General features: G+C 48.1%; 7 protein-coding genes across 10 annotated transcripts; 4 read left to right on the top strand and 3 right to left on the bottom strand.

The window, feature by feature from the left end:
- Positions 1–444: 444 nt before the first annotated feature.
- Positions 445–1944, top strand: LOC108149893 (dynactin subunit 2). The gene is made up of 3 exons (XM_017277790.2): positions 445–608; positions 690–1611; positions 1670–1944. The coding sequence occupies exons 1-3, from the start codon at positions 573–575 to the stop codon at positions 1852–1854; spliced, it is 1143 nt and encodes a 380-aa protein (XP_017133279.1). The 5' UTR covers positions 445–572; the 3' UTR covers positions 1855–1944.
- A 246-nt stretch (positions 1945–2190) lies between these two features.
- LOC108149871 (protein transport protein Sec31A) lies at positions 2191–7578 on the top strand. Of its 2 annotated transcripts, XM_017277760.2 has the most exons (12): positions 2191–2313; positions 2503–2718; positions 2783–3746; positions 3805–4048; positions 4107–4219; positions 4352–4408; positions 4525–4627; positions 4805–6234; positions 6298–6405; positions 6466–6792; positions 7072–7143; positions 7213–7578. In XM_017277760.2, exons 2-12 carry the CDS (start codon positions 2522–2524, stop codon positions 7399–7401), a joined length of 3804 nt encoding a protein of 1267 aa, XP_017133249.1. In that variant the 5' UTR covers positions 2191–2313; positions 2503–2521; the 3' UTR covers positions 7402–7578. The 2 variants fall into 2 exon arrangements, with proteins under 2 accessions (XP_017133249.1, XP_017133259.1); XM_017277770.2 differs by lacking the exon at positions 4352–4408.
- Positions 7579–7613: 35 nt separating this feature from the next.
- On the bottom strand, positions 7614–9025 carry LOC108149883. Of its 2 annotated transcripts, none has more exons than XM_017277778.2 (2): positions 8182–9025; positions 7614–8129 (listed from the first exon to the last, which is right to left on the bottom strand). In XM_017277778.2, exons 1-2 carry the CDS (start codon positions 8945–8947, stop codon positions 7621–7623), a joined length of 1275 nt encoding a protein of 424 aa, XP_017133267.1. In that variant the 5' UTR covers positions 8948–9025; the 3' UTR covers positions 7614–7620. The 2 variants fall into 2 exon arrangements, with proteins under 2 accessions (XP_017133267.1, XP_041565775.1); XM_041709841.1 differs by having other exon boundaries at positions 8188–9025.
- A 127-nt stretch (positions 9026–9152) lies between these two features.
- Positions 9153–9512, top strand: LOC108149808. The gene has a single exon (XM_017277679.2). It carries the CDS (start codon positions 9240–9242, stop codon positions 9486–9488), a length of 249 nt encoding a protein of 82 aa, XP_017133168.1. The 5' UTR covers positions 9153–9239; the 3' UTR covers positions 9489–9512.
- LOC108149798 (MRG/MORF4L-binding protein) lies at positions 9477–10227 on the bottom strand. Its single transcript, XM_017277667.2, has 2 exons — positions 9804–10227; positions 9477–9751 (listed from the first exon to the last, which is right to left on the bottom strand). Exons 1-2 carry the CDS (start codon positions 10225–10227, stop codon positions 9564–9566), a joined length of 612 nt encoding a protein of 203 aa, XP_017133156.1. The 3' UTR covers positions 9477–9563.
- Positions 10228–10324: 97 nt separating this feature from the next.
- Positions 10325–12009, top strand: LOC108149817 (guanine nucleotide-binding protein subunit gamma-1). Of its 2 annotated transcripts, none has more exons than XM_017277691.2 (2): positions 10325–10431; positions 11211–12009. In XM_017277691.2, exon 2 carries the CDS (start codon positions 11231–11233, stop codon positions 11441–11443), a length of 213 nt encoding a protein of 70 aa, XP_017133180.1. In that variant the 5' UTR covers positions 10325–10431; positions 11211–11230; the 3' UTR covers positions 11444–12009. The 2 variants fall into 2 exon arrangements, with proteins under 2 accessions (XP_017133180.1, XP_017133188.1); XM_017277699.2 differs by having other exon boundaries at positions 10337–10431; positions 11039–12009.
- Positions 12010–13723: 1714 nt separating this feature from the next.
- LOC108149790 (T-complex protein 1 subunit theta) lies at positions 13724–15881 on the bottom strand. Its single transcript, XM_017277655.2, has 3 exons — positions 15737–15881; positions 14526–15556; positions 13724–14461 (listed from the first exon to the last, which is right to left on the bottom strand). The coding sequence occupies exons 1-3, from the start codon at positions 15794–15796 to the stop codon at positions 13912–13914; spliced, it is 1641 nt and encodes a 546-aa protein (XP_017133144.1). The 5' UTR covers positions 15797–15881; the 3' UTR covers positions 13724–13911.
- Positions 15882–16223: the final 342 nt, after the last annotated feature.

Here is a 16223-nt window from a genome sequence, read left to right as displayed (position 1 = left end):
ACCTGCGCTAGGTACAGTATGACCGTGCGACGTAGCTATGCAAACTGTGCTATTAATTGGTAGGTCAGAATGTACCTTTACCGGGAATACCCAACTTTCATTATTTTACTCACTAATTGATAAACATGTTCATTTTGGCAAATCAAAATTAAATAACCTTTTTACTTAGGACTTTTTTCTTCTTCAACTAACTTTAGACTTTTAACTAACTATTGCACTAAAGCAAATTTAATGGATAACCATGCAACCGATATTAAAGTTACCTTTTCCAATTGTACGCTCTATCTTAAGTTCCAATATAAACCATAAATCAAGTCTTTTATTATCATAATTTCTATGCCCAGCTTAGCCGTTACAATCTATAACGGTTTTTAAACTTTTTTGTTCCCTCTCAAAAAATACCAACTCTGATTAAAGACCAGCAAGGGTATTTGTCTTTCGACTGCATACGGTCACATTTTATATGACATCAGTTTGCTTATTGCAAAAAGAAAACGATTTTGGCAAGGCTAAAAAAATAACTATTTCGTCGCTCAAGGATCCCGGACAACGCCGTCGACGTGCCCACAGTAATGGCCGATCCCAAGTTCCAGAACCTGCCGGGAATAGTAAGTGGGAACTCCTCGCCATAACAGTGACGTGCGAGCTTTCGTTTTTGGGTTTCGTTTGGCTTATTGTGTGCGTTTTAGGCTTATGACCAGCCGGACGTGTTCGAGACTCCCGATGACCCGGAACCGGACACATCCGACTACTACGAGGAGGAGCCGGAGAATGAGGCAATTGAGCGACTGCACATCTCGCCCAGCGTCGCTCACAAGCGATTCAGCGGCGCAACTCTCGAGGGGAGTGTGGACTTCACCGATCGCATTGGGCGCCGGGTGTGCCGTGGGTATGATGCCCGCGGATCCGAGGACTACGAGCTGGTCGGCCAGGGCGAGAAGGAGACACCTGTGCAGAAGTGCCAGCGCCTGCAGATCGAGATGAACGAACTGCTGAACGAGGTGGCCGCGCTGCAAGTGGACCGCAAGATTGCCGACGAGGAGAAGAAGTCGTACGACGCGGTGGCCACGGTCATCAGCACGGCCCGGAAGGTATTGGAGTCGCTGAAGCTGGAACAGGTGCTGGGCAAGGAGCAGGCGCCCGGCAGCAAGCAGGTGAAGGCGCTCATCAGCCAGGTGGAGGAGTTCAAGCAGTCGGGCGTTCTCACGGCCATACCCACGCCCGGCACCGATCTGGCGGCCACCGCACGAGTGGCCAGCCTGGAGCAGCGCCTCTCGCAGCTGGAGAAGGTGGTGGGCGCCCAGCCGGACAAGCTGAGTCGCCTGACCGCCGCCACCAACACCACCAATGTGCTGGAGGCCGTGCGTCATCTCAGCACCAAGGCGGCCCTGCTGCAGCCGGACAAACTGGACACCATCGAGCAGCGCCTTACCTCGCTGGCCGGCAAGATGGACGCCATCGCCGAAAAGTCCAGTGGCAGTGCCCAGGACGCAAAGCGAGACCAGAAGATCACGGAACTCTACGACATTGCCAAGCGCACGGAGCCCGTTGTGGAAATACTGCCGCACGTAATCGAACGTATGCAAGCCCTCGAGTCGCTCCATAAATATGGTAAACATTGTTTGCTGGCCTTGTTTTGCTTTAACTAACCTATTGATACACCCTTCAGCAAACAATTTCGCCAAGATCATCGCTGAGATTGAACAGAAGCAGGGCACCATTACCACCAGCCTGGTGAACAACAAGGAACTGCTGCACTCCGTACAGGAGACTTTTGCCCAGAATCTTGAGACCATCAACGCAAAGGTGGCCAAAGTGGAGCAGCGCGTCACGGCCATATCCTCGGCTAAATGAGTGAATGCACAACATGCGTATTATATATAGCTAATATTTATGAAAAATATAATAAAGCGATCTACATTCGAGTCTTTTTTAAAAAGTAAATAGTGGTTGTACTGAAAATCTTGTGTTAAGTCGAACTAAATATTAGTTTTTGAATGTAATTGGGATGCAGAACAGCGTAGGGAATTTAAAAAATATATCTACATATTTATAACTTTGCATCGTGAAGAAGTTTTTTTTTTTTTAATTTTTTAAAACCAGTAAAAATTTGAACCGTTAAATTGACAGTATTTTTTTAGCAAAGATTTTTTTAGTATATTTATCCGAGACTCGTGGTATATTGCGTGGATAAGACTGCGGTCACTCTGACCGTTCCTACGGTTCTTAAAAATATTAATATTTCCAGTTAAGCTTAAGCTCAAAAATTCTCGTTGCAGCGCAAGCGAGTGTAAATTCCGTTCACAATTAAGTGTAAGTGGCGCAATTAGCATAATTGAGTGTAAATACACCAAAAGAGACTAAACGGGGACACATATGCAGTGGGGAAGCCAATGGGAAAAAGTGATGACGGGGCTTACTCCAATTGGACGTGACACAATTTCGTTCTTATGTTGCAACACCAATAATATTTACATTTAATCGCTTTAATTAACCTTACAGCACCGAAACCGTTTGCGAGATGAAGATCAAGGAACTGCAAAAGACGGTGAACATCGCCTGGTCGCCGGCGCAGCAGCAGCAGATTCTCCTGGCCGCCGGCACCGCCGCCCAGCAATTCGACTCGAATGCGAATTCCACTCTGGAGTTGTACTCGCCGAATTTCAGCGATGCTACCTACGATCTGGAGCTTAGGGCCAGCGTGGCTAGCCAGTACAAGTGGGTTTTCAAACTTCCATAAGATCGCATGAGGTACTCACTAAACCGGCTTCTTATCCGGCAGGTTCCAAAAACTCATCTGGAGCCCCGTGGGCCCACATCCCAGTGGCCTGATTGTGGGCGGCTGCGAGGCGGGGCAGATCAACATATACTCAGCCGACAAGCTGCTCGCCGGCCAGGAGGAGCCGCTCCTGAAGCGGCAGGACAAGCACACGGGTGCCGTCAGTGGGCTGGACTTCAATCCCTTCCAGAACAACTTGCTTGCCTCGTGCGCGTCCGAGTCGGAAATCTTGATATGGGACCTCAACAACCCGGAAACCAGCATGAGTCCCGGCGCCAAGACCCAGCCGCTAGAGGACGTGAAGAACGTGGCCTGGAACCGGCAGGTCCAGCACATCCTGGCCTCCGTGTTCAGCACACGCTGCGTGATCTGGGATCTGCGCAAAAGCCAGCAGATCATCAAGCTCTCGGACTCTCAGTCGCGTGTGCGGTGGCACGCCATCGAGTGGCATCCGGAGGCGGCAACGCAGGTCTGGCTGGCCTCCGAGGACGATCAGGCACCGGTGGTGCAGCTTTGGGATCTACGATATGCCACTGCTCCAGCGAAAACATACCAGATTCACGAGCGCGGAGTGCTGGGAATGTCATGGTGCCTGCAGGACAACGACCTGATGGTTTCGTGTGGCAAAGACAACCGAATTTACTGCTGGAACCCCAATACCAAGATTCCCGAGGGGGAAATCCTGTCTGAAGTTGCGACCACAGCTTCGTGGTACTCCGATGTTCAGTTCTGCCCGCGGAATCCGGCTCTGATTGCCAGCGCCAGCTTGGAGGGCGCGGTTTCCATCTACTCCCTGCATGGAGGCACCCATCACCTGGTGCAGACCGCCAACAAGATTGCAGATTCGTTTCCGGGCATGGATCAGTTCGCCCAGGAGCCGATACCCCAGCAGGCCACGCAAGTAGTCTACCATGACCTGGCACACGCTCCCAAGTGGATGAAGCGACCCTGTGGCGTTGCCTTCGGGGTGAGTTGGCCTTTAACTATTCTCCAAACGCTTTTGTAACACCATTTTCTTGCTTTAGTTTGGAGGCAAGCTGGTAAGCTTCGATGGAACCTCCAAAACGGTAAAAGTCCAGCAGCTAACCACCGAAACAGCTTTGGTCGAGCGGGCCAATGCTTTGGAACGTTCTCTGGTCGATGCCAACTACTCGGAATACTGCCGTCAGCGGGCTGACGACACACCGGATCAGCATGGACGCTACATCTGGTACTTTATCAAGGCGAACTTTGAGCTTAATCCCAAGGAGGAAATGCTCAATCTCTTGGGTAGGTCAGATCTAGGCGCAATCAGAGGTCATAAACTAAGATTTCTTATTTTGAATAGGCTACAACAAAGACGACACCGATAGCAAGTTCAACAAGTTTATCAAGGAAACCGAGGGAAACTCGCAATCGGATGTGGATACGCTTACAACCCGCATCTCGACACTGACCCATGTAAGTACTCGTGCGAGCGCTCTTATCAGTCCCAAAAAATGGCAGCATTCGGTGCACTATCAACCACGTATGCTCATCTTGCTCTGTATATTTCTATCCGATAACATACTCCATGCCATGCCATTACCGTAGAGCGACTCTTCGGAGGTTGAGTGCGATCAGAGTACAAATTATAGCACCGATACTTCGGTAAGAGCTAAGATTCAAGACTCGAAATCGAAACCATAACACTTAACAGAAGTTTTTGGAAACTATTTAAACCGTAAACACATAATATAGCTAAATTTTGTATTTTCCATAAACAGCAGACGCAAGATAACAAGTTTGATGGAAATGCAATCGACTCACAAACTCAAAACGACTTTGCCGCTCCTCCGAGGCCGCAATTCAAGGTTCCCAGTGGAGATCGTAAGTTGAACTAGTTATATCTGTAACAGATAACATATACTAACTACAAAGGCACTTATTTTAATTACTTTTACTCTCCAAAGTTAAAAATGCCTATCTGCATCAGTATAATCATAATACTATTCTTATCACAATACAACACAATTCTAAATGATTGAATTTCGCTGTTTTTTGCAGACTGTGATAGCTTGATTGCCGAGGCCATACTCACGGGCAATGTGGAGGCTGCCGTGGAGCTCTGCCTGGAGGCCCAGCGCATTCCGGAGGCCCTGATTATTGCCTCCACGGCCGGAATTGAGACCTTGACCCGCACCCAAACCCGCTACCTGCTGCAGCAGAAGAGTGAGCTGTCGCACGTGATTTCCGCATTGGTATCCCGTGACTGGCTGGACTTTGTCAACCGCTGCACCGTGGACTCGTGGAAGGAGGCCCTGGTGGCCGCCCTGAAGCACAGCGAGCGCAAGGTGGTCGACATCTGTGAGCGTTTGGGCGATCGTTTGTTGAGCGAGTGCGCCTCCAGCGCCGAGTTCACGCGTAATGCCATGCTCTGCTACATTTGCGCCGGCAGTATCGACAAGTTGGTGACCGCATGGTACCAACTAAAGCGGCTGGAGCAGCAGAATCCCGGCTACAAGCCCAACACCACAGAGCTGCAGGACTTGGCCGAGGTGGTGATGCTGATGTGCAAGTCCCTAGAACAGCAGGGCATATCCGTGGACCTAGCGGGACGATTTGCTGGCTTTTTGACTGAGTACGGAGGTCTTCTGGCCTCCCAGGGAGCTCTAACTGCAGCCTTGCAGTACATTACCACGCTGGGTGGCGGAGCTGCCAACGAGAACGAGGTGCTGCAGAGCCTGCGAGATCGGATCAACAACGCTGTCAGCCTGGACTACTCGCAGCCACAAGCGCCGGTTGCCGCAGCTCCGCTTGGCTACCAACAGCAGCGAGGTCGGGGATCTTTCTCGCAGCCACAGCCATTGGTACCGCAGCCATACGGCCAGCCAGCAAATCAGTATGCTCAGTCCAGCTGGCCTACGCCAGTGCCTCCACTACAGACCAACTATCCAGGAGCCCAACCGACGCAGCCGCCACCCCAGATCTTCAATCCGCAGCCCATAAAGCCGGAGCCTTTGGCCCACCCACCACGACCCCTTAGCAACGCCAGCTCATCGGGTGGTCCTCCGCCGGCAGGAGGAGCATCGGGCTCGGGCGGATCTGGACTTTCTGGGCGCTCAAAGTACGTGCTTGATCCATCTGTGGCAGCTCCAACCAGTTCCTATGGCATGCCATACAATCCCGTGCCCGCCCCCGGGCCACTGCCATCGGCAGTTCCCTTCAGCGGCGGAGGAGCACCTGGACCGGTACCACAACCGGCGAACGTGCCAACCTTCAATAGCAATGCATTCAACACGAACCCCATTGCGCCTGCCCAACCATACAACCCATCGCCATTCATGGGAGCTCCGCAGAATCAGTTCTTGCCCGGCGTCAATCCCATTGAGACGATGCCACCGCAAGCTGTGCCACCGGTCATCCAGAATGTGCAACGCAATCCCACACCACCGCCAGGCTGGAATGATCCTCCTGCGTTGAAATCATCGCGTGCCGTAAGTGTTTGTCAGGCTATATAGCCTAGAACATTGATATTTAAAATGTGTGTTGTTCTTCAGCCCAAGTCGAAGCCCGTGGTTGAACCAAGCGCTGCCATCTTCCATCCCCTGTTCCCAGTCGATCCCAATCAAAATCAAAACGGCTACGTGGACCCCGCTCAATATCAGGTAATTTATTTGAGTGTTTCTTCTTAAAACGTGTCTACACAGTGAGTGTTTTTCTTCTAGAATGCACCACCCCCTGGAGGAATACCGAATGCTTACTACAACCCGGCTGCCTTTAACAACAATCCCCAGCAACAGCCTCAGCAATCGTACCTCCAGCCCCAGCAGCAGTTCCAGCAATCGGGGCTTTCGAATCAGGGAGGACCTCAACAGCAGAACTGGCAGGGACAGCAGCAAACCATTGGCTACACAGAGCAGCCAGCTCCCATACAGCAGCAGCGCCAACCGGAGCCTCCCAAGGAGAAGCCCCCACTTCCCGAGGAATACATCTACTTACAGACGGTGCTGGAGGAGCTTAAGAACCGCTGCCTAAGCGCAACAAATGATCCGGTGAGCATTGGACTCTTTAATTTCTTATTAAAATTGATAAACATTTTAAGTAAGATTAGCCTTACTTTATAAATGAGCTAAAATAGTGTGCTAACCCCTAAAAATCGCAAAATCAGGTCGAAGAACGGATAACAAAAACCGTATTGATATTTATAGCAAAACACTTTGTACATTTGTTAGTAATTGCCGTCCGCAGAATCTAATTTGTTTGCGATAATAAGGGGCGATCACCGCGGCCCAGAGTATTATCCTAAAATTTGTATTGCTTTTCTTTGGTAGCGCACAAAACGCAAGTTTGTTGATGTTGTTAAGAGGCTCGAAAACCTCTACGACTGCCTGAGGGAAGGCAAGGTAAGTCTGAATTACAAATTACGATTCGAGTCCAAATATTTTTGCTTATATTAAATTGTTATCTTCCAGCTTACTCCCACAACGGTGCAATATCTGAATCAAATAATACAGTACATTCAAATATCCGATTATGCCAATGCTCTGGAGATCCACACGCGCATCGCCTTCGGCACGGACTTTGCGCAGTGCGCGGGCTTTATGCAGGGATTGAAGGTGCTCCTACAATCCGCATCCGAGCTGCACTTGGTCCTTCGCTAGAGCCTTGATTTCGAACGCTCCAAGCTAAGCTCACTAAACGTATATACTTATTGTGTCTTCAAATATGAATGTCTATTGTGTTTTGTAAACAAAGTGTGGTCCTTTGTTAGTGTAGGCTGCCAGATGAGTGTCAACGTTATTCCGTGTATTGAAATATATTTCCACTTAAATCGCAAATAGACATATGCATAAATAACAAAACAAAAATGATCTTTGCTTTCACAACAGCTTCGGCTGGTTCCTGATGTTCTCCAAGTCGAGTTGCATTCGCGGTGAGGAGGCATCCCCCACGGTTGGAGACTGAGGGCACACCTGCTCCAGTTGCTCCTCGGGCAGCAGGCGGTACTTCTTGAGATACTTGTACGAAGCATTTGAAATGTCGTTGGGACTCTGCGAGTGGGCGAGATTGTCAATCGGACGCAGGGGTTCAGGATTAGCGGACTTTGGCGACGCGCCCAGGCGCATCTCCTTCATGAGCTCGTCGACGGGCTGGCGCAAGTACTTTAGGGCCAGTTCGTTCATCACCATGCTCTTCTCGGTGTTTGGCTTGGCCAACTGGGGAATTCGTTTGCCCTGCGGCGTATTGGCCCGATAGCCTGTAGATTGAGCTATGGGCGCAGTGGGTCGTGGAGATTGAAACTGGGGAATCACTCGAGCTTGCGGCGAAGGCACTGGCTCCTCCTCCTCCTCTGCTATGTAATCCTGTATAATCGGAGATATTCGCCTGCCTGCAAAACAAACAGATTCAAAGAGTCTTGCACACTTTATTGATTTACCCACCATTACTGGTAGTCAAAATATCACACTGGCTGGCTGTTGTCCTACAGGGTTTCGAGTTGGCTTCGGGTTTCGCCCGCTGGTGTTGCTCCAAGAGCATCATGCACAGATTCTTAAGCTGCTGCTGCTCCTGGCGCATGGACTCCATAAGGGAAACCAGTTCCGCCAGGTCACTCTTGTTGGCCAGGCTGCTGACATCGATGTCGGAGTAAACCACCGAGGGCAGTGAATTTCGTGGGGGCGTTGGGTTGAAGGAATCGGTTTGTGTGCCAGCACAAATTGTTAGAACATCGGCGTTGGATGAACTGGACAAACGCCGCGACTGATAAATCTGCTGCTTGGGCTCGGCATTGTACCCTCCGCAATTGCTGCTGCCCAGGTGATTGTCACTCAGTGACGCATCCTTTGTGTAGTTGCGATCCCTTGGCGTCATTATGTACTCCTTGGGGGAGCAGGGATTACTGTTGCTTGGAGCAGTTCGTGGTCCCAGTTCCGTGGCCAGGATGGGCGAGAAGTTGACCCGGGGCAGCATCTGCTTCTTCCAGGAGGCAAAAGTGGGTGCCGCCCGAGGAGAAGGCTCCTGTAGTTGAGGTTGCTGCTGCTGCTGATGCTGCATCTGCATCTGCTGATCCTGCGGCGCCTGACCAAACAAAATTGACACCTCCGGCACAGTGGGCCGTATGATTTCGTTGGTGTGGCCCATAGGCACTGCTGCACTTGGTCTGGGCGCCATTCTGGGCAGCATATCCTCCGTTTCTGGCACGAACATTTGAAATGTATTTACTAATTTTCTGGTTAAATTAAATTCGAGCGGGAGAATCGGTCTGATTGGAGCTGGGTCGACTTAGGGATGGCACTAGGGCTGACGTAAAATGCGAATTCATCGATAACAGTTGAAGAAAAAATGTTTAAATGTTCACTTCGAAATTAGGTGACAACTCTGTTTTTAGTGAGGGTAGTAAAAGAGTTGTTTAATTTTCAAACATCGCAAGCCATCCGATAGTTGCTATCAAGTAGTGTGTCATAGAGAAAACTGAAACCTTCGGGTAGTCGGAAGATAAATGCAAAATATGCCTGTTTTGGAGAACGTTAATGCTATGGCTGAAACACCGAATCCAGCTGGAAATATCACGGCTCCGGCAGACGCAGATGTTCCGGCCCAACCTGCTCGGGAACTCACGCAGACGGATCACCTGAACAGACGCCTCCTCAAATCGCTCCTGGACAATATGCAGGCCGCCGAAGGAGTGGCGCCGGGCCAGAACGAAAACGGCTCTAACGAGGAGTCGGGCAACGAATTCGAAGAATAAATCCTTTTATTAATGTACAGTAAAGCTAGTGAACTAAAACGTTTCATAACAATCGTCCATTCGAGTGGTTAGCACCTAGATGCGTCGGCGCTTGTTGCTCTGCACCGGCGGCGGAGTAGTAGAGGGACTAATGGATTCATTGGACATCGATCCGCGGGTGCGCTTGGCCGGACGTTTGGGCAGTTCCTGGGGCTTGGATACGGCCTTCTTGTCGGAATCTTTAGCAGAATTTGCCGGAAGTGGGGCTTTTGCAGCAGGTGGCGCTGAAAAAAAAGACACTGAAGGAGGCATTCTAATAATAATCATGTGACTCACCTTTGCCATTGCTGTCAGGGGCTGGAGCACTATTTCCTGCTGGCTGTGCTTCTCCAGCCTCCTCGCTGGCGTTCACCTCCACCGTCTTTTTGGTTTGCAGCGTTCCGTAATCCTGCTCCGGGAGGCTGAACTCGCGCTCCTCGTTGGGGAAGGGCAGGGACTCGAGATCGTCCAGTTCTTTTAGCTTGTACATGGTGCCCAGGTGGCGCCAGATCAGCTCGCTGGGCATCTCGCGGTTCAGGGACTTGGACAAACGCTGGGCGATGCAGGACATATAGAAGTGCTTGTTGATTCCGACCGGGCGCAGGCCCTCCATCGCGTGAAACAGTTGCAGCTCCTCCTCGGCGGACCACTCGTGGTCGACGGTGGCCGGCAACGGAGCCGCTGCTCCGGCTACAACCGGGCCCTTGTCCTTGGCCATCATTTTGCAGAACGCATGGAATTAAAAGTGGACTGAATGTTTTTTTGCAGCAGATATTAGAGATGACAGCCGGCGGCCCTCACGCGTCTGAACTATCGCAGAAAGGTACATCCCTAGTTTGGGTGTGTATCCACTTTTTATTCGTCAACTTTTGCTCGATTTTGGCCTGTAGCGTTCGAGAACAAAAATATTCATAAATCGGAGCTGGTAATTAATAAATAGTGTGCAAATATAGTTTTGTGTTGTGTGTGCATCCGTCGAAATCTTTACCTTCCCAATTTAATTATTTTGTTAAGCATACGGCGCATATGTTCCCGTATGTTTGTGTGTGTGCTCCTCTATTCATAAAAAAAAAATATAATTTTGGGTGTTTCCAAACAGTGGAAGAGTGTTCCCCGTACATAACATGACTTTTCCATGTGCACTGACAAGGGTGACCACCGCCCACATCCTCTTTTCCGCAGTAAATAACCTTGCACTTGTTCTGTGTCAAGGTTTCCAGTTAGCCTGGAAAGTTAATCAGCAATGCGATCGATTAAGCTAATGCCTGCGCTCACATGTGCCACTGTTTAAGTCCAAAAATGTGTGTAATGGTGACTCACCAGCTATCCTAACTTTCCGCCTAATACTAAACACTAAACTAAACCTTTCTACCAACTATCTATATCCTAGAATCGGCCATATATAAATAATATACATATGTATATAGAAATTAGCCTTGTGTCACTGTCGCCTGTTCAATGTTGTACCCGTGTGGGAAAGAGTGTTTAAAAGAAACAGATTTCTAAACTATAACCAAACTTGTTATTTCCAGCCAGCCATTAAGATCCATCCAAACCATCCAGTATACCCAGAAACATACGATAAGATAAGCCCAAGAACAAGATCAAGCCATAAGGCGAAGCCACACAAGCACAAGCACACACCCACCATCCTGTAATTGCATTTCCCAGTATCCGTATCACTGAGAACCTTTTCAACCATAGGCCTATCCGAGACAGCCATCATGGACGTAATGTCATCATCCCTGCAGCAGCAGCGCGTCGTGGTGGAGCAGCTGCGTCGCGAGGCGGCCATCGACCGCCAGACCATCTCGGAGTCGTGTGCCAAGATGATGAAGTACATCACGGAGCACGAACAGGAGGACTACCTGCTGACCGGGTTCACCAGCCAGAAGGTTAATCCGTTCCGCGAGAAGTCGTCGTGCACCGTCCTCTAAAGAGGAGGTTGTCCCCAGGATAGTGGGAGGTCCGCTGGTGTGTTGGTAGAGTCGAGGATCGAGGATCACCGGCGGACGTTTAGTTTATTTTTAGTTTAGCAAGATGGATTAAGAGGCGAATGTGTGTGAAGTACGACGTTACCAGTACCAGTCAACGCCACCTGGATCAATATATCTTTGTGTAAAAGCCACAATAACTACGATTGTCATAAGCAATATAGTTACAAGAAGTTTGAATTCCAGTTACAAGGAATATATATAATATGTAAACGATATATCAATGTGTACCATTCACGTTAACAAGTAATTTCCGAAAACTCAAAAACCCAAATTCGAATCCAAATCTAAATCCAAACGAAGCATTTGTTCCAAAGATATCAAAGTTGTTTCCTTCCCAATTAGTAACGCTGTAAATGTACACGAATATCCCAACTATAACGACAATTAAAGCGCTGACTATAGCCTCTACAACTACTACCTAAGCCGAAACACATAAATATACAAAGCTATCAACGTAATCCGACATACAAATTTATCAATAAACGTAAACTCAACCGAAACAGAAATACATATATTTTGCCTTCTTATTTCAAGAAAAATCTGTTATATTTGTTAAAAATGAGATGAGAAAATGAAGAAAGAGAAGAAGTTGTATTGAAAATGTATGTATTTTGAAGCTTATTAACCACCAGCGGGTGGATTGAGCCACTAACGACAAATATACGCAAATATCTTATTGAATTACTTTAAAAGCTTTAAACACGAAGCAGAAATGCTACCCACAACAACAAGCTAGTTGAACTTATCGCAATATTTAGTGCGTTTATTATCCAGTTTTTCTTAGTCAAATTATATATTGAATCGTTGCAGTAACGCAGCAAGAGCATACAATACCAAAGAAATGGAAAACTATAATCAAATATTTATCTCTTTAGCGTAGTTTTTCCCCTTTTAAATCAATACGGCGCATTCAAGCCAATATCAAAGAAAACCGATCATTTATTTCAGTCCACTGTTCTCGCTATGTGAACCACACCACTCAAAAATCCGACGAATCCGAAAATTGTCATTTTCTCCAAATTTAGCGAAAATGTCCGAAAGAATGTGTGATTTTTCCCACTTTAAAGAAAGACATCCTTCTATCCTACACTTCCAAAACACTCCACTTTCACACAAATATTCACACATATAAGTTGAGCGCAATGAAATAAATTGTTATTGGCATGAAAGAAAAGTTACAACCAAAAAGCAAGTTATTTTTGTACAAGCTAACATGGTATAGGGCATATTTGTACGGTATTGGAATGAGAAGTAATGATTATCCTGTACGGAAAGCACGATGACATCATCACACACAGTCGCACACACATTTTGCATTCAAAAATTTTGATTTTCATCGGGACAGATGTCGAATTCACACCAGAAACGTAAAATCTGTGTTGATGGAAATAATGAACGTATAATTTAAATAATCGGTTCTTCCAATGTTGCATTTAACTAGTAATTTTAAATTGGCGGTGATTTTAGTTCATAATGTTGCAAAATTTAGACCGAGTGTATTAAGAATCACACATTTTTGCAGAGGTATATTTTCTTTTTCGAATATGTATACAAGGTTTTGAACTACAGTTTGCTGTCGTGAGCAAACAGCAAAATGTGGCCCAAAACTGAAAATTCAAAAGGTTTTATTGGGGCACCACAAATCGAAACTGCAGTTGGTTTGGACACCCATGTTCCGGCTTAAACATTCCGTTTAGTGCAATTTTCGATTTAACGGACACTTCACGTGGAGACTTTTGAGTTATCAACCGGAGTTTGCCTGGGAACAGCCGGGCCATCCATAGAGCACGGATGTCTCGATCCTGTCCCCAGATGAGAAATTGTTTTAACTATATCTAGAGGGTAGATTATATTAGAAATGAAGAACATCAGCAGCACACGTACTCAAAATCATGGTCATCGAACACACTTTAACACGTTTTATTCACTTCAAATAAAAAGCGACAACGAGATCGTATTTTTTTCGAAAATTAATACAAATCTTTTGCGACGCATACGGGGACGAGTCCTCACAAATATTATTGAAATGTATCTGCGAATAAGCATTTGAAATATGTATTGTACTCAACAAAATGAATAATCGTTTGCTTAAATTTCAAAAATAAAAGGCGATAACTAACTTAGATTTGTTATCTAGCGGTGGCACCGGGTTCGGTGCGAAAAAAATCGTTGTTTTATTAAAAAAAAAAAAAAAAAAACCCCTAGAGAAATAAGCGTTTGTTCAGTTTTCGTAAGTTAAGTTTATTAATACAAGAAACTGTGTGCATGGCTGCGTATGTGGGGTGAGTGTGAGAGTGGTTAATGAAATTTATAATTTCCATGGGAGTAGTTTATGAAAATACAATGCACTCTTCGTGGGAGCAGGAGAAACTAGTTATAGTAGGGCGTACGAATCACATAGGAACCGCTTAACTCTCGTCATCGCTGCCGGCAGCCTGTCGCGGCTTGGGGCCTCCGGCGCGCTTGGCCATGATGATCTGGTCCACCTTCAAGATGGTTGTGGCCGCGCCCACGGCGTACTTGAGTCCCCAGAACTTGGCCTGGTACAGATCGAAGAGCTTCGCCTTCGAAGTGTCGATGGTGCTGGCCTTCTCGGCCTCAATATCGAAGCCAATTGTCTTGCCGGCCTCGGAGTTGTGTGCCAGGTACAGCTGGTTCACGATATCCGTGCCATTGATGCCGGAATTCTCGGCCAGAGCCTTGGGGAATACTTCCAGAGCGTTGGCGAACTTACGCACGGCGTACTGGTCCAGTCCCGGCAGAGTATCAGCATAGGCGGACAGCTGAGTGGCTAGTTCGATCTCGGTGGCACCAGCTCCGGGCAGATAGCGGCCATCCCGGGTCAGGCACTTGAAGTTGTTAACAGCGTCGTCCAGGGCGCGCTCAATATCATCCATGAAGTTGTCGGTGGCTCCACGGATAACAACGGTGGCAATGCGCGAGTCCTTACCCTCATTTCTGCAAGCGATTTAAGATCAACTTTAACTGAGTTTTGCCTTAGTTAATATCTAGATCAACCCACCTGAAGGCCACGATTGTGGTGTCGCCCAGTTCCTCGATGCAGACCTTGTCGCAGTAGCCCAACTCCTCCTGGCTGGGCGTGGTGATGCGCGGCAGGACGGTGGCGTTCACGGAGCGGCTCAAACGACGCAGGTCGAACTTGGAGTTCAGACGCACGGCCATCAGACCGTATTTGTTGAGGAAGTGCAGGGCCATGTCCCCGACCTTTCCGCCGGACACAACCACCTTGACACCGGCGTCGGCAATCGCCTTGATCTGGCTCTCCAGCAGACTCTCTTCGCCGGAGGAGAAGGTCATCAGCTCATCGGCCGACTTGATCAGCACCGTGCCCTTGGTCTCCGTCTGGATGATGTCGACGGGGCAAGAGAAGATCACGATTTTGGCCTTCTCGGCGAAGGTAATATCGCCCTCCACGAAGCGCTTGAACACCATGCCGCGAACCACTTCCGACTTGGTCAGTCCGCTGCCCAAGATCTTGCAGATGCGAATGTTGTCCACGTTGAAGGTGCCCTCGTCCGGCAGGATGGAGACACAGGCCTTGCTGACCAGGTCGTTGAGGAAGTCCTCCTGGCCGTACTGCTTCGACATGATTGAGGTGCGCAGCACCTCCTTGACCTTCTCCACGTTGCGGAAGTCCTCGACCTTGTGGTTCACCAGGGTGGGCAGGATCTCGAGGGCCTTCTCCAAGGCCTTCTCATAGCCGTCGGAGATCTCGGCGGTGGTGATGCCCAGACGCAGCAGCTCCTCCGCGGACTCGAGCAGAGCGCCGGCCAGCACCACCACGAAGTTGGTGCCATCGCCCACCTCGGCGTCCTGCATCTGGCTGGCCATGACGATCAGCTTGGCGGCCGGGTGCTCCACATCCAGCTCCCGCATGATGGTGCCGGCGTCGCTGGTCACGAACTGCTTCTCGATGTGGTTGATGATCATCTTGTTCATGCCATTTGGCCCGTAGGCGGAGCGCATGGTCTGTGCGAACTCCTTGCAGGCGCTGATGTTGCGGTACACCGCCTCCTCCAGCCCACTGTACATCTAAGGACACAGAGAAATCCATCATGTTAGTCATTTTTCAAACATTTAAGGGGCTCTATTCCATGAGGATGACTAATCACGCGCCTCTGCGAGACGGCATGTTTTTATTTTCGGCCGAAACTCAATGAAACCAATGCCCGCAAGGCTTTTGGCATTGTTTTTCCCCCCTGTTGCACTCACCCGGGCGCCATCCTTGAGCATCTGCGACACTCCGGGAGCTTTGGGAACGGATAAAGCCATTTTTGTACACAGATTTCAATTTCACACGGAGTCAGTCGGTAAATTCCAGCTAGAGTTATAACCTCAAAGTGGCCGCGAACATTCTGGATGGGATAGGGATGGGAGTGGTTTATCGATTAATTCAAACTGTGACTGTTACTTTTTATAAATATATTTTTTTAAGGCTCTCAAAATTAATTTTACTGTTATGCTTTTTTAAGAGATAACAACAATTACAAAGATTTAAATATTTATGCTATAGGACGGTAAAAAAAATATAATAGAATAGTTACTTCCTAATTTGATTTAAAATTAATGTTTTTGAAGGTTGTACTAATGGTAACTTACAAGGTCAAATTACGATCTGCTGAAAAAAAGTTATTTATCTTGCCTAGCTTGATTTCAAACTTTGCATTCACTTGTCGACTATTCTCTACTAAAAATTTTG

The sequence above is a fragment of the Drosophila elegans genome, unplaced genomic scaffold, assembly GCF_018152505.1.
Source record: "Drosophila elegans isolate 14027-0461.03 unplaced genomic scaffold, ASM1815250v1 contig_520, whole genome shotgun sequence".
NCBI classification, from domain to species: domain Eukaryota; kingdom Metazoa; phylum Arthropoda; class Insecta; order Diptera; family Drosophilidae; genus Drosophila; species Drosophila elegans.
Note: the sequence above shows the minus strand (reverse complement) of the source record. Positions and strands in the feature narration are given on the sequence as shown.

Bases quoted from the DNA above. Each gene is read 5' to 3' on its own strand.
- LOC108149798 (XM_017277667.2), bottom strand. From the start codon at position 10,227: ATGATGGCCAAGGACAAGGGCCCGGTTGTAGCCGGAGCAGCGGCTCCG. The intron at 9,752-9,803 runs GTGAGTCACATG...CTTTTTTTTCAG, and splicing joins CCCTGACAGCAATGGCAAAG to CGCCACCTGCTGCAAAAGCC.
- LOC108149808 (XM_017277679.2), top strand. From the start codon at position 9,240: ATGCAAAATATGCCTGTTTTGGAGAACGTTAATGCTATGGCTGAAACA.
- LOC108149893 (XM_017277790.2), top strand. From the start codon at position 573: ATGGCCGATCCCAAGTTCCAGAACCTGCCGGGAATA. The intron at 609-689 runs GTAAGTGGGAAC...TGTGCGTTTTAG, and splicing joins TCCAGAACCTGCCGGGAATA to GCTTATGACCAGCCGGACGT. The intron at 1,612-1,669 runs GTAAACATTGTT...TACACCCTTCAG, and splicing joins CGAGTCGCTCCATAAATATG to CAAACAATTTCGCCAAGATC.
- LOC108149817 (XM_017277691.2), top strand. From the start codon at position 11,231: ATGGACGTAATGTCATCATCCCTGCAGCAGCAGCGCGTCGTGGTGGAG.
- LOC108149790 (XM_017277655.2), bottom strand. From the start codon at position 15,796: ATGGCTTTATCCGTTCCCAAAGCTCCCGGAGTGTCGCAGATGCTCAAG. The intron at 15,557-15,736 runs GTGAGTGCAACA...CTGTGTCCTTAG, and splicing joins TGCTCAAGGATGGCGCCCGG to ATGTACAGTGGGCTGGAGGA. The intron at 14,462-14,525 runs GTGGGTTGATCT...AATCGCTTGCAG, and splicing joins ACCACAATCGTGGCCTTCAG to AAATGAGGGTAAGGACTCGC.
- LOC108149883 (XM_017277778.2), bottom strand. From the start codon at position 8,947: ATGTTCGTGCCAGAAACGGAGGATATGCTGCCCAGAATGGCGCCCAGA. The intron at 8,130-8,181 runs GTGGGTAAATCA...TTTGTTTTGCAG, and splicing joins TATTTTGACTACCAGTAATG to GCAGGCGAATATCTCCGATT.
- LOC108149871 (XM_017277760.2), top strand. From the start codon at position 2,522: ATGAAGATCAAGGAACTGCAAAAGACGGTGAACATCGCCTGGTCGCCG. The intron at 4,409-4,524 runs GTAAGAGCTAAG...TTCCATAAACAG, and splicing joins ATTATAGCACCGATACTTCG to CAGACGCAAGATAACAAGTT. The intron at 4,628-4,804 runs GTAAGTTGAACT...TGTTTTTTGCAG, and splicing joins CAAGGTTCCCAGTGGAGATC to ACTGTGATAGCTTGATTGCC.